This window comes from Aethina tumida, chromosome 4 (assembly GCF_024364675.1).
Source record: "Aethina tumida isolate Nest 87 chromosome 4, icAetTumi1.1, whole genome shotgun sequence".
In the NCBI taxonomy this organism is placed as follows: Eukaryota; Metazoa; Arthropoda; class Insecta; order Coleoptera; family Nitidulidae; genus Aethina; species Aethina tumida.
Window position 1 is genome coordinate 11,903,794 of NC_065438.1, and position 26,440 is coordinate 11,930,233.

General features: G+C 28.8%; 2 protein-coding genes across 3 annotated transcripts in view; both read right to left on the bottom strand.

Moving 5' to 3' along the window:
* Positions 1-333: 333 nt before the first annotated feature.
* LOC109596145 (protein archease-like) lies at positions 334-1,070 on the bottom strand. The gene is made up of 3 exons (XM_020011639.2): positions 923-1,070; positions 841-865; positions 334-787 (listed from the first exon to the last, which is right to left on the bottom strand). Exons 1-3 carry the CDS (start codon positions 981-983, stop codon positions 385-387), a joined length of 489 nt encoding a protein of 162 aa, XP_019867198.1. The 5' UTR covers positions 984-1,070; the 3' UTR covers positions 334-384.
* Positions 1,071-2,148: 1,078 nt separating this feature from the next.
* Positions 2,149-26,440, bottom strand: part of LOC109596131 (uncharacterized) — a 145,768-nt gene continuing 121,476 nt past the window's right edge. For both annotated transcript variants that reach the window (XM_049965910.1, XM_049965909.1), the window contains exons 6-7: positions 20,169-20,391; positions 2,149-9,810 (exon numbers count right to left, since the gene is read on the bottom strand). In XM_049965910.1, the coding sequence (XP_049821867.1) occupies positions 9,338-9,810; positions 20,169-20,391 (696 nt within the window). In that variant the 3' untranslated portion in view covers positions 2,149-9,337. The remainder of the gene's footprint in view (positions 9,811-20,168; positions 20,392-26,440) is intronic.

Here is a 26,440-nt window from a genome sequence, read left to right on the forward strand (position 1 = left end):
TTGCTTATTTAATTAACTGATATACTTTTATAATACTGTATAAAACAACAAAAGTAAAATTAAATTAAATATTTATTACTTTTAAAAATTTCCATAGTAAAGACTACTATCGTATTTTTTAAAATGTATTGTTAATACAAAAATTAGATCTTGAATTAAATTAGGGAATCCAGAGAAAATCATAAACATATAATTTTATTTTTTAACATATATTTTATATTTTATTTTTGTAGAAATTATGTTTATTATTTGTGTTAAAAATCGGTATATTGTGATATCATATGGCTAAAGGAAAGTGGATTATTTAGCATTAAATTAGTTAAATAAAAGATATTTCAAATATTTAAAATAATTTATTATAAAAAAAATAAAAACAAACTTAATTTAAATATCAATAATTACAAATATTTCTTTCTTTTTATCAGGTTCATCAATAATTTGCATTGATGCATATGTTATGGCCTTCACTTCTGTTCCTTGTGGATGCTTCCCAAGTTGAAACTCTTCACCATAACATTTACATTTCAAAGTCATATCTTCACCCTCGGCCACATTCACATTAAATTCTGTGATAACTAATTTCCTACAAGTCAGAAAAGGCTCCACGCTGAACGTGAATAATAGTTCGTCTAAAAATTTATATAACAGGTTGTTTAAATCTGAACCTGCAGCCTCTATTTCAACTGATTGAACTATCTCGACTGTACCAAGTTCAGTCATGTAGTCAAACATGGCAACACCAGCTTGTTCGAAGGCTTCTTTAAGTGTTTCACCCCATGAATGGATTCTATAAATAATATTAGGTTGTTATAAAATAATTTAATTTTTAGTTTAACTTACTGTACGTCTGCGGTGTGGTCGAGGTCTGTAAGTTTTACAAGTATTACGATATTAAAAATGTAATTTAATAGATTTTACTCACATTCATATTTGCAAGGAGGTAATTCTAGCTCTTCGGCTGTGAACTCTTCGTAATCACCCATATTTTAATATATTCTTATAAATTAAGCACTTATAACAAGATATAAACAATTTTATAGGTTATGTGTAATCATAGGTTAGAAAATGATGAAATGTTGTGAAATAATATAGGCAATCACGTTTACAACAAAAGTTAAAAATGGTTTTCTTACACGAATTGGAAGAAAAAATGTCTATGAAGAAAGTTAAAGTGATTACATCTAATACAAAATCAAATAGGTATGATAAGGTACTTTCGATTAGTTTTAATAATTAAAGAATGAAAAAATACTTTTATTCTTTTTTGAAAAATACTATTAAGTTCAATCATTGCTAATTTTATTAATTGCATTTTAAATTCGTAATTTTTTTGTTATAATTGTTGTTGACGTCGCATAGATCTTTTCTTCCATTTTGGCCCACACCATAAAATCTCATGGATTAAGGTTGGGTGATGTTGGATACCAATTTATGGGAGTGCCATTGGGACGACCAGACCATTAATTTGGAAAAGTTTTAGAGAGTCACTATTTGTTGTTTTAGTTCTTGCACCAAGTACCTGTTTCACTTAATGACGATCAAGAAGAATTTGTTATTACTAAATTACTTAAATTTATTTTAGGATATTGTTCTGAATATGGTCTTAGAGCAGCACCATATTAATATATTCAGTTTTGTATATTATTGTAATGCTATCTACTTGATACAAATACAAACAAAAAAGAATAAAACTGATTTTATTTCTTCATACTATATTTGGCTGATGTTTTCTAGGGAAATTACTTTCTGTAACACTCTTCAAACATTAAAACTGAAACATCACAATGTCACAATTAAAAATAATCAAGAATACTCCTTTTCTAATTGAGCAAAAGATATGAAAAAACTCAATAGTCTTAAAAATATTGTTAAAATTATTAGATTTTTGTTCAATATTGCACGTGTTCCACCTGCTCCCAAATTTTGACCATTTATATTAGAAACACCTTGTATAATTGTTTTTAAATGGTTAGAGCTAAAATATAACAACATAATGAATTGTTTTTTAAATTATAATAAAAGTAAATATTTAGTACTTATTAGTACTTACCTTCCATTATACTTTTTTCTCCAGAAATCATTATGAAACAAAGGTATCCCGAAATGATCTTTATTGTCAACTGTACTATTAACAACATTAAACAGGACTAGTTTAAATTTTTTATTTCATCGTTTTTCAATAGTATAATACTTTTCACTAATAAAAAAACCTTCAATAATTTTTTTGTGACTTACAGATTAAGTTTATATTTAAATTCCTGCAATTTTTTAACTTAATCTCTATACAGACAACGTTTCCACAAAAATATGCGATGGAAGGATCCATTTTTGTTTAAAGTATTTACATGAGCAATTAAAATATAATAATTTAAACAATCCAATTCTTCCAACGTACTCTCATCCAGGCTAATATCTGACTCCATTATAGATATAGATTTATTTAAATAGTTGGTGTTGGAAACAGTGAAATTTTTCCAAGGTTTACCCACAGGCGGCAACCCGATGTGCCCTTACTTTAAGGTTTATTTTAACAATACTCTAGTTTTGTAAGAATATTATAACTAAGTTAGATTGCCTCCTGTGACGACGCCTCAAAAATTTTAAGAATAACACATTAATAGATATTTACAAATGAATATCGTTATGAAAAATCTGGCTAACCAGTCAATATATTTAAAATCTTACAATCTACCTACTTATCTAATAAATATATACACTAACAACAATTTTATTATTACAAAATTCATTCAGTCAGTTACATATGTGAGTTACGCTATCGAGTAATGTATATTCTAACAAAATATCCTTGTACTATGCTGTAAAACTTTACATAAAAACAAGTGACATATACATCCTTATAAAATATTATTTGTAAACCAAAAATCAAGTGATACTCGAATCTAAATATGCAGACGCATTTTTAGAAATTCCAAATGCGTTCCTGTAGTGAAGACATTTATGTATTTTTACATAACATGCTCTATATTTATGTATACATGTTAAAAATCACTCCTCTTTAAATTAAACAAAAATATATTACTATTTTTGAATATAACAACAACAATTCTAGCCACTAGCAACAATAAGTATATATTTTAACATTAACAACAAACACAACAATGCAAAGCAGACAAGTTTTTTAGGCATTCATTAGTATATATTTTTAATTCGTAAATTCTTTAATTATTGCGTTAGTTACTTGAACAATTATTTACATCGACAAATTCAAAATACGCAACTTTCAATCAAAAATAAAGAAATGCAATAATATCGAAACTCCTGATATGTATTGTCATGACGAATATTATTGTTATATTTGCCATGTTCAGTTAAATGTTAAACTCAAAGTGTAACTGAGATAATTGCTATTGAAAATGTACATGAGTTTATAAGTTTTTAAATTTGTTGACATAAATAATTTTTATGAGTATCTTTACCCTAATAAGTCTATAAGTAAAATCCATTTTGCATTGTTGAAGGCATTTTGACATTCATTGAGCCACATGTAACGAAAACCATATTAATAGCTATGCTCAAATAATTAACTAATAATAAATAGGAGGGAAGAGTATAAAATATAGTCACGGTTGTTTATATATAGTTTGCAAAGATGCAACTAAATTACAGCATATAGTTTCTCTAGGGTCAGATATTAGCCGGATGTGTATCTGTTATTTTGGCACATAATTATTTTGTGGAAATAAATTTTCATTTAAAATTATAAACCTACTCACAACAAAAATAATCTCATACTAAAGTAACAATGTTAACACTTTCCTAACGCTGTTCTATCTAGGTACATTTAAATTACAATGTCATTTATTTTTGATGGAAACGTTTTTAATTTTACGGGCAAAGATATGCTTGAACGACACGGGGGATGTACTTGATAATCACATCAATTATATTTAAAATTTGATCGTTCTAAAAATATTATGTTTATTGTATATTGCATCTTAAGGCATAGCAACGCCTTAACACAAGGCATGCTTTTCACATTAATTTTGAACCGCTTAGAAAATCGCTAATTTTCTCCTATATAAAAATTTCAAAACGATTTCGAGGGGGTACACACACAAATTGTCAAGTAGTAATGTTGAGCAGCGCCTTTATTTCTAGTATATAAAGTATAAAATTGAAAAAATGTTTAAAAAGTGCGTCGGAAAAGGGAAAATTCAACACTTACTCTAAAATTTTACAACATTTACTTGTACTATTTTTTCTGCCTATTACCTTATTTTATTATCTATATTTTAACATTCATTTTAATAGAATAGAATTACTTATACAAGCGGATTTTCTTATTTATTTAAAAAGCATACATTTGCCCAAAATTTCATGGTCGCTTTGAAATTATTGTCCACCAAAAAATGAAAACGAAACTCGCCTGTTCAATTAAAAACCCACTGAATAGTTTTATGACATCTTGGGCAAAAAGGCTGCTAGTAATTATTAATATGCTGCTCAACATCGTTTAAAATTCATTACAAATTTCAATAGAACCAATTACCATAAGATTCGTTTTCCGTTTCAAGCATATCTTTGACTATTCACTTCATTTTTGCAGAGACCTAACGAACACAGCTAGTTATATTTTCACTAGCAACATTCTTTCATTTTCGGACGAATCTACGTTTGTATCTACTTGTATTTTACCATCAAATCAACCAATTTCAACCTTGTTCATCTAGATGTTTGCTATGATAACGACATTCATTTAAAATACAATTAAAACAAAGTTACACCACAAACATTACTAGTTTGATTTTCTAAATAACTATGCCGTTAACTAGGTAGGTTTGTATTTACAAAAATTAGATTAATTACGTCGAGTTTTGTAAATACATAGCCCAATTTGTCAAAAAATTTCGGAGGTGCATTGGTTGAAATATAATGGAGTAAGAAATTTGTAAATACGTCTCCAAATTAGTTTATCCAATAAGATAGTATTTACAGGATATAATACACAGTAAGGAGTTTGTAAATACATCCCCAATCATTCTATAATTATGATAGGTTTGTATTTACAATTAATAGAATAAACAATTAATTAATATTGACAAAAATCAGTTGAAATCATTCCTGTGTCTTACAAATTGTTCGTTATTAAAACGGATTGATTTGATGATAGTTAGAATCGTTCCCAATAAAGTACCATATGTTATATGTATTTTGATTTCTGTACTAAAACATACGCACACAAACATTTTTCACATTTTCATAATAGTACAATGTGGACTTGTATCTTTATTCTTAAGCTGAACATTCCTCTGCTATAATGTGACTGTTTTATTTTTTTAAATATAAAAAGTAATCTTTTAATTTATTACTATTTAAAATAAAAGTCAGTTTATGATCTCTGTACATTAAACTTTTGTAGTCTAAAAAGCATTTCATTTCAACCAAATAGTTGTACATTGAAAGTTTTTTGCTAAGGTATTCATTTATGGTAACCACATTATTATTAAAAACATTTTCCACATAATAACACAACGAATACAATAAAAATACAAAATTTTACCCTGATTTAAATTATTATATAAACACGCGACCTTTGTAAAGTCTTAATATTAATTATAATAAACTTTTTTGCACAACTACCGGTTTTTTTTGGGATAACAGCAAACGCCTTTTGGAACTGAAAATAACCAGGTACTTCATATTGAATTATTTTTTCGAAAATATCACACTTGCAAATCCTCGAGTTTCTATCGTTTAAATAAAACTTAATGAATACGGTCTTAATTTGATAATCACAACATCAGATTTGAAATGAATCAAAAGGGGGATTGAGAAGGGTGTCCGTATTTTCGAAAAAACACATTTGTGGACAAGATTGAATTTCACTTTAGGGTTTCAAAAGACTATTGTTGTTGTTTCTTAGCTGTCCACAAAAATAAATGAATAAAATCTGGCGACACATAAAAAGTCATATGTTGATATGAAGAATTGTGCCGTTATCGTTGAAGTTATTTACTTTAAAATAACACTATAATTTTTTATTGGTATCACTAAGCACAGTTTTTCACAGATTAATAATGATCCAGATAACAGTAACAACAGGGCTGGACCTCGGGTACTTCGGGCCGGTTCATCAGTCGCCGCGGCCACCAATGAACAAGTCCAAGCGTCAAGTCCAACTTGTTCCATCGTCGCCATCGTTGGGGGATAAAATCTGAGCCATCTGTGGAAATTTTGCGTTATCGGACCGGTCCACATCAATTCGATCGAATGATTCAAGTTCACCAATCACCCATTTCCAAAAAAACCTAAATGCGACATGGTGCATTTAAATTTCATCAAAATTCGGTGCGCTTCGTACAAAAATTCACGGTGGAATTGGTATCGATTGGCCCTAGTTTGTGAAAATTGCTGGCAGTTAACGAATATTCTCGCACAGAACTAAAAGATGGTGTTCTATTTTTCTAAGTTCAGTTTTCTCAAAAAACTTCTACATTCCAATAACTACTGTATCTCACAATTAACAACTTTTTTATTCACTCTGCATTGACGTCTAATTTTGCCAAATGTAGTTTTTAAAACTAATTGTTAAATGGTAGAAACGAAACAAAGAGTTCGCATCTAGGTTGACTGCTTTTTTTTTGGCTGATTGGCAAGTATATTGAGTGTAGGTGCTATTGTAGGCTGCAATCCGAATGTGCACTTCTCAATTTCCTCTTTAAACTTTCTGTTTATGGACGGATGAAAACTTAAAAGAACATTGTGCCAGAAACATAAGAAAAATTGAATTTTGAGAGAGAAAATATGCTATTTATGGTGCTTCAGTTGACGTTGCAAGTTAAATAAATACATTTTTGTCGTGGGTCTCAACAATCAATTTTTCGTACAAATCTTAAGATCAAATGAATGTGTTATGACGGAGGAAGATCAGACGTGCACTTTGGATTGATTAAAACATGTGAGGAAATTAAGGGCCACATTATATAAGATTCTGCATTAAATTTTACAATAAAAGCGTTGGTATCCTCAGTATAAATAATTGCACACTTTTTAATATATATTATGGCTTCATAAGATATACCTTGCAACATATTTATCAAAATAAATGAATAAAAATCAGTTTAAATATACTTTTCAACATCAACAATATAATATAGTCTTCATTTATAGATATACTTCGCAACAGCCATTTAAAACCAAATGAGAGTCAGGAAATACCTCTTGTTCAATCATATAATTCGAATACAAAATTTATCTGTTCGGCATTGTCCAGTTTTTAATTGACTTTATTGGTATTTATCTGACTACCCATCTCAAATGCAGTCCTAAGTAAAAAAACTATGTGCGTAAGTCTTCTAAAAAAAATCCAAATTTCCTTGAACGATCTGTCTTAACAGCATGGGAAACTAAGAAGACGTCATCGGAGTGCATACTCGTAAAATCCGAGTAATCGGAATGATAGTTTTCAAAAAATTCCCTCATTCGATGAGTCTTCTTGAAAAACAATTGAATAGCTCGTTGATTACTTTTAAAAAAGAATGTCTATAAAATTTTGGTTAATATGCAGAAATTCTTTGTACAATCGAACGATCTGTACACATCACATATCTCTTTATTTATATTAAACATTTGTCAACAACTTATAGAAAAACAGTAAAAATGTAAAAAATGCACACTCAACTTATTAAAATTCTTTGTGCGTATCCTTTAATAACACGTGTCAATCACAAAATAAATACATCCTACCTAAAGAAGACCGTCTTAATAAAATTAAGTTACTCAAGGATCTATTTTGTGGACCCTGTGATTTTTTTTGGGTAATTAAGTCGCGACATTCTATAAGTAACAGTTCTGACTAAACACATCGAGGATGTTGTCCTTTTAGAGATTAGCGGATGCATTTACTTTATTCAATAGAAAGTATATAAAACGAGAAGTAGATATAAAGTTATTTTTTCGGGATATCCGGCTTTGAACACATTAATCATGATAATTATAATTTGTTCTTCTTGTGAATGAGCTATTATAATATACATATTTAAGGATAATTTTAAAAATAGTGTATATACACATGTCCCTTACTAAAAATCTCATCGTCAACGTCAACGTAAATATATAAGTTGCTCCCTAATGCAAAAAATTCCGAGCTAGTCCTAACATTAATTATTATCATTAGTGTTTTGAAGCGAGAAGCTTATTTTATTAGAGCTAGCTTGTATTTATATATTTACACGTATTAATAGAAAGGTGCCATTGGCACCGCCTTAAATCTTAAATAAATTTTATTAGAAAAATCTATGATCCATCCACACAGTTCTATGGATTAAACCCGGAAGCTAGTTTATTTATTTATTATCGTATTATCGTAGTTTATTTTTATTATTAGTTTTTGGTTTAATATACAAAGTAAAAACGAGAACGTCACAAAGAAAGCTTAAACATGTTTTGTTTAGTTTATTGTGATTATTTAGGGTAGGTTTATTTATTGTTTATAGTTTTAATTATAATTCATACTTCAGCCGGTCTGCAGTATGTATAAAATCCTTTCAGTTTCCTGGAGCGGTGTATAAATAAATTGTAAATAGGAATTTCGTTCAAATTGGCCACTTACGTTCAGTGGATGTATAAAAGTGAATCTGGATATGATGTAAGATTGTTTTGAATTGCTTTACAAAAATACGATGAAACACGACCATTATCATCAGGGATGCCTTCAAAATCGATTTGCAATTAGTGGAAAAAGTTTGAAATGGATTAATTAGTCGTATTTCATCCGGACTGCTTCTACGTAAGTGGCAGTGAAATGTGGGGCGAATTTAAACTTTTGTAAACTGGCATATTGTAGATTTTGTGTACCAGCACTTCGTGTACGGTCATTTTTGAAGCTTGGGTGGAAGAGTTTGGGGTTGTTTGTACACCAAAACCAGCCTGTGGTGTACTTTTTTATTGTTCTATGTTACAGCTATGATTCGTGTTAATAATAGATAATTTAAGATTGGTTTAATACAGACCTAGTCAACTAGTATCATAAAGTGTAATTGATGCTAAAATGGTTGCCATTAACATTTAAGTGGTGTGTTCAAAGGGGGATTGAATTAATGGTTCCTGCAAGCTTCAAATATGACTGGTGACTTGTGTATGTTGAAATAAAGTTGAATGTTAGTACAAAAAATGTATAATATTTTAGTTTATATCAAGATAAATGAGATAGGTATAGTTTTCAGTTAAAAATGAGTATATACACTGGATTTAAAATGTACTCCAGTCGAATAATATGTATAATAATAGTGAGAGATGTATAAGTAAGATTTGAGCAACATGCGTTATCGTAGACAGACCGTATCGAGGCTTTGGATAGAACACATATCGCCTATTTCTATGAGCACGACCGATTCCAATAGGTCTTTGTCCACAAGATCGCGACTGTGGTCCGAACGCAGTACGCGCACAGAACTAACAAACATTTGAATGCGTTAATAAAAACCGTCTTGGCGTTATGGCAGCAGAACCATGCGGTCCATAACAGAAACACTTTGTTAATAGTTCGTGGAAGGCCTTGGTGGGCGGCGCCCGATGACAGCGACGCAACGGCCGAGGGCGCGGTCCCGTTGCCGTCGCCCCGCGGCGGTGGTCCCGGTCCGGTGGGTCGTCCGGGACAGTGTTCGCACAGGCCGAGGATTTGGGCGGCGGTGCGCCCGCTGGCGTTGGCGGTGGCGTCCGCGACGCCGTGGGGCGCTGGCGCCTCGTCACGCCCCGTCGTCGTCCCCCTGCCGCTGGAGCCGCAGTGTGTGTAGCAGCAGTCCTCGTCGCCGCTTGACGAGTTCAGCTCTTGCTCCGGAATATTCGGATCTAGAACATTTTCCTCTGGTTAATTTACATGTAAGGCTAAATAATTTATGTGAGATGAGAGAAATTCTGAAGCAGGCGTTAGGTAAACTCACTTAAAAGTGCTCCGTAAAAACGTCTGACAGAAAATAAATTTACAAACAAGTCGGAGGGACGGGGATTCCCTCCCCCCACCTTCTCGTAGGTATGTTTTGCCAAGCACACCGGAAAATGTATCGCGTATAAACCATAAGTGAACCGTAAAAAGAATATACGATAACGCTGTTCAGTGAACAAATTTCAATGCACTTTACATTTTTTTTTCTGCCACAAAGAAAACAGTAAGGGCGGATTTGAGTGCGCGTGGAATTCCGGAGTGTTATCCAAAGCTCATGTTATAAGGAGGAATAAATAAAATGTTTTCGAATAATGATTTTTGATGTTTTGTCCTGTTCAGTCGGTCCATTTACTGATTGTAAACTTGTTTAGTTTATGAGTTTTTGTGTCACAAAACAATTCTCGATGTACCGTTAATCGGATTAATGATGATTAGAAATTGACTCATGGATGCAGTCGAGAATGTAGTCAAACTGAAGGACTTAAAGTGATTAAAATTTAAGGTCCCATATTTGGGGTTTAAATTGATATGGAGAAGTGTTCCAGTTTAATAGACAACTATTAAACTGACGTCTGTATGTAATTGATTTCGAAGAAAATTTAATGAAATTTCAACTGGATAATTGTAAAGTTATTATAATATATTTTCCAAACATATAATAAGGTATTATTTAAAAAAATATGTATTTAACTCTTTAAATAAAATTTTTTGTTCTAAATATGTAATATAAGTCATAAAAGATAAATAAACGAAATCAGTCATATTATTATATCATAAATTTTTATATATTGTATATTATACGTAATATTCATTCATTACAAATATTAAACGAATATATGTTTTAATATTTAATTAAATTGTATGAAGTATTATAAAATAATGAAGTTATCATAAAACAAATTTATTTCAATATTTATTAATAGATATAAACAGTAAATATTAATTTTATTCTATGTATGTCGCAAATTCATAATATCATGAATTTCAGATATGAACATATATTTATTAAAAAATAAAACTTAAATAACCAATATTAAATTAGTTAATTTGAGACACGTAGATTACAATGAATAAATTAAATTACCATAGCAATTGACAAATGCTTTAAAAATTATTTATTTATTTTTTATTTAAAGAATAAAATTAAAAATGGTAAAAGTTATTTTAAACAAAGTTATTTATAACAACATAAGAAAGCAACATTTATCAAAAATGGAGAAATCATAATTTACAAATTGTTGTAAATCATTAAAAAAAATTCTAATAAAATATTTTATAATTAGTAAATAAAAATAATATAATATTTAATTGATATTTAAAGAAACTGTGATTAAAGATGAAATGTTTTAAAATAATTGATTAAAATGACATATTTCTCTATACTTATTTTTACCACGAGTTTTCTCAAAAATATAAACTATTTTCTAAAAATGGCGAATGTACATATCAATATTTTAAAAATGGCGAATGCGCACCTCTATATTTTTAAAAATGGCGAATGCGCATATCTATATTTTAAAAATGGTGAATGCGCATATTCTATTTAAAAATGGCGAATGCGCAATTGATTCTTTAACTGAATGGACAACTACACTATTAATTTTGTTTTATAGTCAATACATTATAGTTACAATACATTTAGAGTATATTACAAATAACTTCCTTTTAAAGAAATATTTAATGAAGTGAATTGAATGTTTAAAAATGTTAAAAATAATTAATTAATATAACATATTCAGAATATATATTTGTACATATATTTTCTCAGCAAGCTTTAAAAACGTGCAAGTTTATGAATATAATAAAAAACATGAAATAATGTAAAAGAAAATTGATAAAATTTTATGTATTAAATCTAATAAATTAAGTCGATTTTAAACATTAAAGTGACGACTGATGACTTTAATTATTAAGCTTAATTTTAATGATACAAAAACCTGTGTGGTAATAATGAATTAATATTATATTCATTAACATTATTTTAAATTAATAATTTTTTATGTTGGCTTTAAATTTTAATAGTCATCATTTACTAATATATTTATTAATAAAAGGTTTTATGAAAATCATAATTTTCAAATTCATAAATATTGCATAAAAACACCTTGAAATCACATAAAATTCATGGCCGTTATTTAAACGCAAATTTAATCTGGCATCTCTGAAACATGTTTTCTACAACGTGTGTATAAATAAATATACATTTATATTTCATAAAAGGAGATCAAAACAGAAATCAATATAGACAATTCCCAGCGATATCTGGAAAACAGCTCGATAATTGACAACGAATACACCGTCACACATTTCGACTTTAAATATTTGATAATGACACCACTTCGAAACGTCAGATATGCGAGAGATCATTTCTTATTGTAAGGGGAAAAAGTTTTCGAATAAATTGGAGTTGTAATTTAAAATCCAAGACATATCCCCGGCGGTGAGGCATGACAGTTGTAAGAGAACGTGTGGGTTGTGAATTATTATTGTTTGATGGAATCATAGGCGTACGTTTTCTGAAGGCTTCGAAACTTTGCCTCTTCTTACCTGATTCGTTTTCCGACAAGTGACGAACATTGATTTTTTGCCACTTCGTATTATGTGTTCGACGACGAAATAATTTCATTGAACGTAACGTTAATAATTAATAAATCACTTGTTGATTATTGAAGGCACACGAAGGAGAATATTATATTAATTTCGTGTGCTTTAATGTTAATTAACTTCTTCGTTTAAGCAATCGAACCTTCACTTAAGTGAAAAAACTTTATCATCATAAATTAAATTGCTTATATAAAAAGCTCCATAGATGGAGTGATTATATTTTAATGTTTTAAAATTCCCCTTGTGGTTGAAAATGACCGAATTCGTCGTTCCACACATATACATCAAAACGAGTTGCTGCTGAAAACTAAATGAACCCAAACTTAATTTTACCCTGCGAAGTTTTCCAAATTCAATTTTCTAAATGAACTCCGATTAGGGCTGCCTTTAATTTGAATAACCCTGTATATATTAGTTAGGACGGGCTGAATGCGAATCAGATTTGGGAACCGGAATTTTTATAAAATTGCAAATAGCATGCAAATCCATTTTTATTAAGTAATGGATATTTCAACGGTGAAATTTGTTAAATGAAAAATGTTAAAACAGAAATAACTGTTATGTAGTAACTAGAAAAATATGTGGATAATATATAAAAGTAATAAATTTTACGGTTTTAGTACTGGTAGACAGCAATAAAAATAATTTTAACGGTTTAAATTACTACACTAACACCATCAGTGCACGTTAAATATTTATCAAAAAATCATAATCCAACTAATAAAAACATGATAAACGACCGTTTTATAGTTTCCTGAGTTTTAAAGGGCACAAGAGACGGTCCTAATGTCCTTGTTTGTTATTTGTAATAAATATTGGAACTGTATTCTCAAAAGACCGGACCCATCATTTATTCGGGTTCAAAAGCTTTATAAGTGATATGATTGGGTGGTAATTGAGATTGGCATTATATCATCTTCGAATCACGTATGTCATGTGAACATTTCCGTTCCTTATTGGTCACTGGTCCATTGGGATTTACTCTAATTGATGACAGGGCTAAATAACAGAAAACGGAAAACTGTTACTACGCCTGATATTACTTCTCTATTAGCCTGTGTAACAGTGTAAATAAAAATATATATTGATAAAAAAGTGTTTTATTAAATTTTTTCCTAATATAAAAATTATGATTTTGATATGATGATGAAGTTTTTCATTAAATAGTTGTTTAAACTACTTTTAGTAGTAGAAATTTTTATCAATTTCCTTTTATATTATTTTCAGAATTAATTATAAAAAATAATATTTAGTTTTTTTAATGATTTATATAATTTATAAGCTTGTCCTTTAGCCATTCTTAAAAATCATTTTAATTAGTTAATTAATCCACTCCTAAAAAAAGAATTTAGTAGTTGTTTAAACTTCATTAAATGAAAGCAATTTTCATCAATTTTCCATTAAATATTATTATATTTTATATTTTCGCAGTAGTGTAAAAAATATTATAAATAAATAATATTAAATATATAATTTATAAATCGCCATTTTTAGAACTTAGAAAAAGTTATTATTAAAATAGATTACCATTTTTTGTATGAATTAATACATAATTTACGAATTTATGAATTATATACGTTGTTTTGTAATATAGATATGTACATTCACAATTTTAAAACATTTTTTAACTATTTTTATAAAAATTGTTTTATTACACTTTCCATTATAAAAGTCATGTTAAAGTATTCCTTTATTAATTAATTTATTTTCATTTATAGTCCAATATACTCTATTTTTTCTTAATTCATCAGAAATATTTATTTATTTTCCAAATAAATGAAATGAAATTAAAATATAAGTCTCCAAAATTTACTTTATAAAGTATTAGAGATTTATTAGGATGAATTAAATTATTCTGAAACTGTGTAACTGTAATTTATTGATAAATTTATGAATTTGTTGTTAAAACTTGTTTAAAGTGGTTTAATATCATCAATTTTTTTCATTATTTATCAGAAATATTTTTTTCTAAATAAATGAATTAAATTTAAATATAGAAACTGTAAAATTTATTTAATAAAGTATTAAATATTTATTAGGATGAATTAAATTATTCTCAAAATATTTATTTGTAATTTTTTGATGACTAAGTACTTAATACATTAAATAACACTGAGTTAATAATTAATTTTTTTTAAACATTTAAACTTGTTTAAATTGGTTCAACAAACTCAATTTGTTCTTAATTCATCAGAAGATTTATTTCCTAAATAAATGTATAGAAATTAAAATATAAAAACTGAAAAATTTAATTAATAAAATTTTATAGATTTATTAGGATGAATTAAATTATTCTGAAATTGTTTATCTGTAATTTTTTGATAAATTTGTTTAAAGTACTTTAAAATATTCCATTTTTTCTCCTTCGACCAGAAATATTTATTTTCTAAATAAATTAAGTTTAAATATAAAAATTCATTTAATAAATTATTACAGATTTATTAGGATGAATTAAAATTATGTGAAATTATTTTTATTTGCAGGTTTTTAGGTATCTAAAACTTTCAAATAATATTATGTTAATAATAAGAATAATTTTTAAGCGATTTAACATATTTAATATTTCACATTTGATTATTACATATTTTTATGATAAATTAAAATATTATAAAATTGTTTATGTGGGATTTCACAGTTTAAATAATAAAATAATTTTATAACAAATTTATTATTTTCTTTTTGTATTCAATTATTACAAATTTTAAATTAGAAAATATATATTTTGTATTTCTAGGATTTGAAATTAAAAATTTTATGATTAACATTAAATTTTGTTTAAAAATATTTTAATCAACAATTTTTATTATTTTTTGTGTCTAATTACACTTTGTCAAAATTATTTTAGAATGAGTTGGACGTTTACTCTATAATTGTTATAAAAAATCATAGATGAATTTATTAGAATTAATAATAATAAAATAATTGCAAAAATATATTAATATTTTATGCATTTACTTATGAAGAAAGATGTTTGTACTTGTATCGAAAATATAAGTATGTATGACCGATAATATCAAATAAAATTCGAGAACTCGCATAAAATATTAGATTCGTGAAATATAATAACTGTGGAACGATATCGCGAAAGCATAATTCCATATTTATTTGAGAATGTAAAAAGCGAAATAAGTTTATTTTCCAATCGGCTAGATATGTGATCGAGTAGAGAGGCTCTGCCAACGACAGATAGTTTATTTTATGCACGATTTACTTGGCTATATTGTCGCTAGATGAATATAGAGGCAAATTTATGATTTCGGTTTTGTACCTATTCTAAAAAGACCCCGCATAAAATCGAACCACTCCACATCGATTACTTGAATGAAAAAAAAAAAACGTCACTCTTTTTACGGTAACATAAAAATGACCGAACTAATCGCATAAAAGAACAGTTAATTCGTCAGCCGCCTCAGGAAATACATCAAGATCCCCATTAATAAAAGAGTATTCAAAGTGGGGCTTGTTACTACGTTAAATGGTTTATGTGGTGGCTACGCTAAAAGGCGCAACAAAACGCCGTGCAGTTAAAGCCTTTGAATGTGCATAAAGTAGACGTGTGCCCTTGGGAATATTCCCCGTTTCCTCAGAACAATGTTTAATAGTTGAGTATATACGGTTAACTGGATGTTTATCACAGGCCGCGACTTACGAAAACTTCACTTTCCTTTTAAAATTTATGCAGTCTGTAGCTGCACAAGCCGTGAGTTTAGAGCTTAAACGGAAGTGGAGCGGTTTTGTGTGCCTGCTTGAATGGTGTCAATTTACTATTTAGGAATGCATTTTACGTTACGTTGGAAACACTGTATGTAGTTAATGTTGAAGTGTTGCAATTTTGATTGACATGAATAGGTAAAATTATGTAAAATAATTCACTTCAGTGACACAAAAGAGACATTTTAAATTTACATTTTATTTAAACTATATATTGGGTGCTTTGGATCAAAATCATCTGAAGGACCTGATAAGAACATTTCCTATTTATTTTTTAGAATAAATTTTAAGTTGTGATATTTGATATTTATTTCCGTTATTACAATTTTATTACTACAATTTTAATTTTTAATAAATAATCATTTTGTTTAAAAATAAGGTTACTTAACTTTTTTTGATCAGTTTATATGGAACAGCTTCATCTAAACACTTAATAACTTTCATATGTTTACTGAAGAGAGACGCTTAAATTTTATATCTTGTTTATTGAACTCGTGCATAACAAACAACTTATTATGACACTGAAATTGACCAAATTTTCCTTATAACGAAAGTCAGTAGGTTTGAGATAACTGGGAATAATTTTATTCGCAAGTGACGACTGCTTGAAATTTGTAGGGAAATAATTTATAATGGATTTATGATTTTAAAATGTTGTCTTTGGAAAGAAAGACTTAACAGATGGAATGGCACAATTTTACTTTGCCTGATTTTAATTTCCATTTAGCATTTACATAGTAAAAGAGTATTTTTACAAATTATAACTGACACTGAAGGGAACTATTTTTTTCTTCTTTGTAAAGAAAATCTGACGGTTTGAGGTAAATGAGAATAATTTTATTTACAAGTGATGTTTTATTTAAAGATCTTTATTATTTAAGAATTTTAAAGTAATATTTAAAGTATTTTGTAACTTGTAATGGTAAATACCATTATTTTAAACTTTAGTCATTGAGATGTAATGACACCTATTAAAGAATATAAAAGAAAATAGAGCTTTTTAATTTTAACTCTCATTTAGTTTTTATATAGAAAAAACAAAAAAAAAAAAAAATAAAAATAAAAATTTATGACTGAAGAGAATTCTTCTTTGTAAAGAATATGATTTATTTTAATAAAATAAAGACATCTGTTTTATAATTGTATTATTAATCAATGAACAACCAAAAAACAATTTTTTTCTTTGGGAAAATCCTACAATTTTTCCTTTTGAAACAACGATTTAATATTGAAGATCAATATAATTTTATTTTGACCCATTTTAGTCTCCATTTAGTACTTACATAGTAAACGGTATTTTATAATGAAGATCTGTAGATTTAACATAACTGAGAATAAATTTATTTATTTATTTTAAATCTCTAAAAATTTTAAAGTAGTATTTAAAGGGAACTATTTAGTTAGTTTGTATTATAAATCAATAATAACCAACATAATTTTAAAATGTTGCCTTTTGCAAGAAATGGAGATATGTAGATTTGAGATAACTGGGAATAAATTTATTTACAAGTAACGATTTATTTTAAATCTGTTAAGAATTTTAAAATAGTATTTAAAGGAAAATATTTCATAGTCTGTATTATTTATCAATAATGACAAATCTAATTCTAAAATTTTGTCTCTAAGAGGCAATATATAACAAGGAAGAAAATTTAATTTAACTGATTTTAATTTTAATTTAACTTTTACATAGTATAAATGTATTTCTACGAATTTACACTGACACTAAAAGATTTTTTATTATTTGTAACGTAAATATTTAGATAAATAGTTAAATAGTTTATAGCTTGTAATCAATAGTAAATAATAATTTTTGGAAGTAGGACTTAAAATAGGAAAAAATAAGTCCGTAATAATTTATTATATAATAAATAAATTTATTATATTATAACTTTAAAAATATTTTTCTGACACATTGGGAAGGAAAACTGAATTATCTAAACTATTGGTAGATTCCTAGTAGTTACCTTCTTAAAAAATAAGTCAATTATGTTAAATCTCTACTAATAAACTTAAAATGTAAAAATATTGTTCAAATAAATTAGGAAGAGGCATTGGTTTATTTGCTAATTATTTTTGGTGATATCTTAGAAACTTCTACATTAATTCGAGGGGTCACTTTTTCCATAATTATTCAATTATTAGTTCCCTAAAATATTTTGAAAATAATTGTTTCAAAGTTTTATTCAGTTTCCCAGTTTTCGAGCTTAATCAAATTATTCCATTCATCTTTGTAATTCAAATACTTCGATTGCTTTACGAAATCCGCGTTCGCCCATAATCACGACATTAACAAGCGCACCGGCACAAAACAACGACCCAGATCCAAGATTCGTAGAAAACGTTTCGCGACGTCGGTGCTAATTGGCCGACACGTCGCGACGCCCGTTTATTAGCCCCGCCGCCGTGACGCGTCACTGCCGAAAGGAACTCCGGGTACGATCCCCGAGTTGCACCAACCACGGATTGCTGTTCGTCTTCATCAGCCAGCTAATTCCCATAATGGACGCCTGTTTTAATAAACTGCCGTCTAATGGAAACGGGCACGTGATTAATGGCCGACGCCCTCCTCCGTCAATTGTAAGGTTGCCGCCGTTTAATAGTTAAAAAGCCCGTCGTTGTATCGCATTATTAACGGTTTAGCGGGTCAAGAGGTGGCAATTCAATCCTGGCTCTCGAGGAATCCAATTTCAGGCCAATTATGCTTTCTGCTGTCTTTTTCAGATGAATGGGGTGTTCCGTTTTCGACGGAATTTTTGCTCAAAACTCTTCTTTATAATAACTTCACAAATATCATTTATAAACGTTCAACGTTCATTATGTACAGCTGTATATTTATTTAAATTATAGAAATACCTTTTTACAATATTAACAAATTAAATTTCAGTTTATGGTTAAATATATAATATTTGACTACACAATACTTCTTTAAAATTCTCAATTTCATTGAAAGCTTAGAAAATTGAAAAACTTATGTCTTGGTGTTATTTTTCTCATCACAAATAAAACAAAAAAAACTTCCATCTTAGAAATTTTAAAATAAATATTAAAAAATAAAACTTTTACTATACATATTAAATTTATCCTTTTATCCTTTTAAAGAAAAGGTGATTTAAAATAAATGGGCACTTTTGAATAATTTTATTTCTAGTTATCCAAAACCTACAGACTTTCGTTATAAAGAAAAATACAAAAAGAAGTAAAATTTCTTTGTCATGGGTATAATTTTTAACATAAAAACATTGCTGACTAGTTGAAATTGATCCATTCATTCATGTAAAAAAAATTAAATCAATTTTGTAATTTTTCATCAAATGTATTGTTAATATTTTAATGCCCTATAATTTTTTATAGTTTGTAAAGACAAATAAAGGTTAAAAAATTGAAAAACTTATGTCTTGGTGTTATTTTCATCATCACCAATAAGACCAAAAAAAACTTTCATCTTAGAAATTTTAAAATAAATATTAAAAAATAAAACTTATATTTTTACTATCATCCATAAAAATATAAAATAAATTTCCACTAGTGAAGTGTTTTAAAAACATGTTCAGTGTGCATGATATATTTTAAAAGGGTAAGTAATAATCAATAAATCTATAACTAAATTGACAAGAGGCCATTTCATTAGCACAGTCACTATTAATACAATTAAATCTGCGCTATTCGAAGCTGCAATAAACCTTTGTAGCAATTACATGTATAATGTACTTACTGCATTGCACTATGAAGAGTGAGTGTCAACACGTAATTAATTTAATATCTTCTTAATAGATATATATTAGAAGTCATAAATTGTCTATTATATACCATAGAGTTAAAAATAAAATTCAGGATCAACTCCATTTTTATGTAGCTTCCTCGTTACCTCTCATAATGAGTTACTTCCCCCGCTACTTCTGAATAACGAAGAAGCCGAAGTAATTTGGTGTAGACTTAGCATACGTACCGAGGCAAAAGAAGGTGGGCTCTCCCGCGTATTGCGGCGTAGGTCCTTGCGTGACCGTTTCCCCGGACGATGTCTGCTGGGTGATGTTGGTGTAGTCTTGCGGCAGCAGATACGGACACTGTTGCTCGACGTCGTGACACACGGCCAAACACGGACGCACTCGCTCCCCCTTACTAGAATAATGAGGCACCAGGGAACTGCACACCCAACGCCGGTATGCGTTCTGTAACACAAGACATGAACATTATTGTTTCATTCGCCATAAAAGTCAACAACTTCATGCGTTAAATATCATTTTCCATTATAAAGGGGGTCTTTCTGCAGCCGCAGCTGTGTGACTTGTGCTGTAGACTTCTTAATGTGAGGAATTTCTTATACAACTATGTGGTCACAATATGGAACAGGTGGAATATGTCTAATAGTCTTCATATTTCCACATCTATTGGTCCAAACTATTACACGTAATTAACATGGAAGTAAAACTACTGAGCCAACTCCAGAAAAACATTAACAATGTTGTATGGTCATTGTTGTTAGATAATGTGGAAACGTCACAAATTGAAAAAAGACATCTGTCACAATAATTTTGACGCAAGAGCTGAAGGCGGCATTCCAGCAACGATAATGGATAGCAAAGGCCTTCCCCTTTCCATCAGCAAGCTGTACATAGGAAACTTGCCAGCTGGTGTAAGCGAGGACGAAATCAGACAGCTGTTCGTCAACCAAAATTTGTCCTGCACGAAAATTATGGTGAAACGAGGCGGATATGCGTTCGTCGAATGTCCAGACCAGTCTTGGGCCGATAGAGCGATCGACCAATTGAATGGTCTCCATTTTTATGGACACATATTGGTCGTTGAACCATCAATCGCTTTTCATTCGAGTATTCGTCAAGTATGTAAACCTTTGTAATGTCATTATTTTATAACATTATACACTTCTTTATTGTATATTTTGTCTTAATTGTCTCTATTCAATTATACTAATAATAATAAGAAAAAAATAGGAAGTGAGGAAATAAGAGGAGAATTGGTTTTAGATGTTCCTGTGTACAACGAGTCAAACACAGATCGTAAAATAAGATTGAATTCCATTTATGTGAAGGAAATTAACTTGTTCGAACCGTAATGTAAACTTGTGGAATATGCATTTGCGAAATACACTATTGAACAATGTTTCCAGCTAATTGCCGTTTCTGCTATAACAAAACAATTTCACTTTCCGCAAAATCTCTTCGCCCGCATTACTCCGCCAAATCCATTTTAAACATTGAAATGCAGTTTCGCTCGAACTGTTATCTGTAAAACCACCTATTCATGTTTATCTGCTTTATGGAAGTTAATGAATTCTCAGCTCATTAACAAAATGTATTTACAAATTAATAATTCGCCTGCGAGCGAGAAAGTTAAAGTCAAAAGGTTCCCTCCGCCGGCTAATTAATTTTGCAAGCTTGTTAGTAGTGTAATTCTAGCTGTTTCCTCGTTAAAAATGTCTTTTTCAAGTATGGAGGCTTACAGCATGCACTTTCTCTGTAAATTATCTTTCGTTAATTTCACCTTATGTTGCTCCTTTTGTAACAAAAAACGAATACATCTTTAATAATTTTATATTAAATTTAATGATGTATGTACATAAAATATTGTGGGATAAGTGTAATGTAATTCCAGTAATTATAAAACATTTATTTATGTTATTTTGTTATTTTATTTCTTATAGTTCATGTATGTCCCACACATTTATCACGTTCAGTAATAGAAAAACTGTTTCTATTCAATTATTTATAGTTGTATTTATACCTTGCATACATGAATATTGTGTTTATATTAAGAACAATGCCTCGTGGTCCATATTTGTCGGCGAATTTAACAAATAAAATTATTGAGGACTATTATTCAGGTCATAAAAAGTTATAAGTGAACAGTTTCTTGTATCAAAACAAGTGATATCAAAAATAATTAAAAAGTTTCGTGTTCATGGAAGCGTGGAGAATTTAAAACGAGGTGGGCGAAACAGAAAAACTGTCTAGACTCAAATTTTAAGAGATTTGGGGTATAAATCAATTAGTTTGAGAACCATTCAGGGTCGGTAAGTGGAGGCATAGTTGCCAGGAAGACGTCCAGCAAAAAAAAAAACAGTTTTTCAAAAAAGAATCGAGAAGTGAGACTTCTTTTTGCTTATAGGCATTGGAATTGGACAGCGAAAGTATGGAAAAAAGTACTATTAAAGTTTAATATTTTCGGTGTGAATTTATTGCTCTAAAAACAGTAGACTTGATCTAAAATATGGTACAACAACTATTAAACATGGAGGTGGTAGTGTTATTGTTTGGGGTTGTTTTTCTGATTATGGTATGAGTCCGATTCACAAAATAGAAGGCAAAATGGATACCTTTGAGTATCGTAACGTATTAGAAGATGTCATGCTACCCTATTGTGAATGGGAAATTCCATTAAAATTTATATTTCAACATGCCAATAATCCTAAATACACCGTCAAGAATGGTTTGTTCAACAAAAAATCAATGTCTTAAAGGGGCCAGCTCAATCTCCCGATCTTAGTCCAGTAGAAAACCTGTAGGAGATTGTGGATAAGAAGATTGGAGTAAACTGCACCACAAATAAAGCAAATTTGTGCCTATATATCAAAAATATTTAGAATAAATTAAGAATGAATATAACAATTATATCCAAGTAGTATATATTGTTTAGTATTTAAATAAAAAGAAAGTCACTCTAATTTTATCTGATACTGTATGTTACTATAAAAATGTAATTTTAGCTGTTTCCTTGTTAAAAATATCTTTTTCACGTATGAATTTCTTCTTTAAATTAATTTTCATTAATTTTATCTTATAATGCTCCTTTTATGGTTAGAAATGAATGATTATTTATATTACCAACAATTTTATGTTAAATTCAAACCAACATTTCAGAACGGTAAAATAAATTGTAGTATATATTTTAATTTTAGCTTACATATGTATAAAAATAACTTTTTCAAGTATAGAAGTATACATTCAGTTTACTTTAAATTCTTGTTTATTAATTTCATCTTATTTTACTCCCTTGTGGCAAGAAACGAATGTTTATTTATGTCACCAACAATTTGATGTTAAATTCAATGCAAGCCAACGTTTTAGTACAGATAAAATAAAATATGGTACATACAGCGGTGGACAAAAGTATATAATATATTTATAAATTGGATTTTTATCCTGTGGGATTTTTCATATCTGTTGTAATGGTGTTAAACAAATTCGCTAGTTTGTGTTTACCGTCCGGAATATTAGTTTTGCCGCTTATCGTTTTTTATTTAGGTCTTTTTATCGGAAACATTTTTTGACTTGGAAAAAAGTATGGAATATTATTTTATTTGCAGTCCGTTGTACTTAAATTCCCAACATTTTCGATCGGTTTTAATGTACTAATCCTTAAACACGTTTATTTTATACTTTAATTTAGAAAAGATTTTCTATTAAAAAGAGTAAAAACCTGTGAATATAATGTCCATTGTGATTAATTGATCAATCCTGCAGTAACTTAGATTTGTTTATATTTGTAACTGATTAGGGAAAACATTGAGTAACATTTGTAACAAGTAAATAAATATTCCATACTTTTTTTCGTCACTGTATGTTATTGACTAATTTGAATGAACTCTACAAAGAAGTTCAAAATCAGTGGAAAGAAATATCGAACGAATATACTGAAATCAATGATGATCCTGATATATGGATATCAGTGATGGTGTATATACTCAATAATATTATATTAAAATAAATTTATCCTGTCTTCTTCACAAAAATATGATTTTCAAGAACTGAAACTTACACATGTGTGTACGTACATTCTTGGTAAATTTTCATTACTAAACTAATTTAATTCAAAGAAATTTAAATTACATAAAATAAATTCTAATACACATATTAATATAATTATAGTTAAAAAGGTGATTTTCCTAAAATTATCTCATTTAGTGCAAATAGGTGACCCAAATGACAAAATAAATAGACACGTCCACAATTGTCCATGTGATTAGGTAACGTGGATATTAGAAGACATCACAGAACATCACCTGAATATGAATTTCCCCACGTCCATTTCCCGACTGCAACACATAATGACAATTCTTGTCAGCATTTCATAATTTCCCATTAAATAAAATTATTAGACCAAATAGTAATTAAATTAATTACCCATCACAAATGCTAATTTGATGAAAAAAAAAAAACTATCGAACACGACTAACGAACTTGTTTCAGTCGGAGAAAAGTCAGTCATTTCGTGTAATTGCACCCTATTTTCTAATTAAAACGTTATTAGCGAGAGAGTATCTGAAAGCTAAAAGAATGAAGTAGCCGTAATTGAGATTTATATTTCATGATTTCGCATTAAAAATGTTTTGACGGTGTTCCTTTGTTAACGAGACTAATCTTATGGAAATTAAAATGTTTTTTCCGTTTGCTACAAATGCCGACAAAAACACCTTAAATCTTCAACTGTTAGTAAATTAAATTTTTGCACGGCAACGAAAAGAAGGGATCGAAAGCTTATTTATTTAACAAATACCCATCCAATCTTAATGCCAATTTGTTGAACGATTGTACAGTGAAATGAGCATTCGCAGTACGTTTGAAATCCACTCGAAAAACGCTTAATTTATTACTGTATAATAAACCACTAAAAAGCACTAGAGTCAAGTACAGATGAATTGAGTTGCTACTCGCCATACCTCAGTTTGAATTGTGTTATTGGAATAATTTTGTGCCATTTGATGTTCAAACTGCCGAAGGCCACGAACTGACGGTATCAACAATAACGAACGCAGAAGTTAATTCAGAGATCATAAAACAACTGGGTTTGTGTTTGTGTTCCACTGACTGCATAGTTTCATGAATATTGGTTTATTATATTGCACATTAACTGTTAAATGTTTGACTCAAAGCTATATTAATTAAATATTTTTATGCTTTGTTTGTTTGATTAATATTATCATCAATCAATTCTCTTTAGAAGTTTGAAGAAATAATACATCAAAAAATGACAGATGGATTGTTAATTTTGGCCTAACGAAAGACGGAAATCGTCATGAAATGATTAAATGTTTAAATTAACACATAATTACAAAATTAATTTAAATTTCTTTTAATAAAATGATTATATTTCTTAATTTATTGCTCTACTTTATATTTAATGTCTTCCTTGAAAAAAGTTTATTTTTCAGGTAGAACTAATTTAATTTCATTATCAATTAGAATCGAAAAAGTTTATTCCTAGAGTCTAATTCAAATTATACTTGTGTGTGATTTTACCAATAAAATTTTGAACAAATTTGTTCTGATATTTAAAAAATTGATAATATTTATTAAGTTAGATATTAAGTTAGTTATTAAACTTTAATAATTTTTTCATTAGAATGTTATTTTTATTGTTTTAATTGTATTTTAAAAATGAAACACAGAACGTTAATTAAATAGTACTTTGTTCAAATTCATTGTTTTAACATTTGGTCCTTTGTAAAATGACAATATCCTTTAGAACAAACCCTATTCTGCACTCTTACAGCTGCACCACTCATCATTAATAAAAACGTAACATAATTACAGTTTCCACAGAGATGAATTTCCTGAACTCCACTTGACTCGAACCTACTAAATTATTGAGATCAGAGGCTTCGGATTAATATACCAGGGGGAATATGACTGAGTAGCAGCCGACGCATCTACACACTAATTACTAGCATATTAGTCCCGTGGACGTCGCTCGACGCCGATGGAGAGCAGCTGATTGTCGTCCCTCCTGCACTATACCGACTGCAATTTGTACTTTGAGTTTTGATTGCCGCACCACGAACTCGTACTCTATTGTAATAACGGTTCTTAACCGAAGTTAAGTTGATACGACAAACAGGTTTCAGCCGACACATGTGCTTTACATGCTTGTCATTATTCTTGTTCCAATTTTGAAGTTTGGTTAAATTAACTAGGCAAGTTATGCTTTTTATCTGTTAATAACTGACTGGAACTAATTGAAACTTGAATAAACACCAAAGAAATATTTGTTGGTTAAATTGTGAAATTATTTGAATGTACAGAGTGTATTTAATTAAAGTAATTGTGATAAAGACTGGTATAGACCTATTTTGAGGGGTGAAAAAATCAATTAGGTACTTTTATTTTTATAAATTATATTTTTAAAACATTATTACTCGATTTTAATTAATATTACACTTGTGTGAGATTTTAACAATTTTTTGGTAAAATATATATGTTA

Coding starts and splice junctions, on each gene's coding strand:
- LOC109596145 (XM_020011639.2), bottom strand. CDS start 983: ATGGGTGATTACGAAGAGTTCACAGCCGAAGAGCTAGAATTACCTCCT. Junction 866..922: donor ACCTCCTTGCAAATATGAAT/GTGAGTAAAATC, acceptor TAAAACTTACAG/ACCTCGACCACACCGCAGAC. Junction 788..840: donor GACCACACCGCAGACGTACA/GTAAGTTAAACT, acceptor TATTATTTATAG/AATCCATTCATGGGGTGAAA.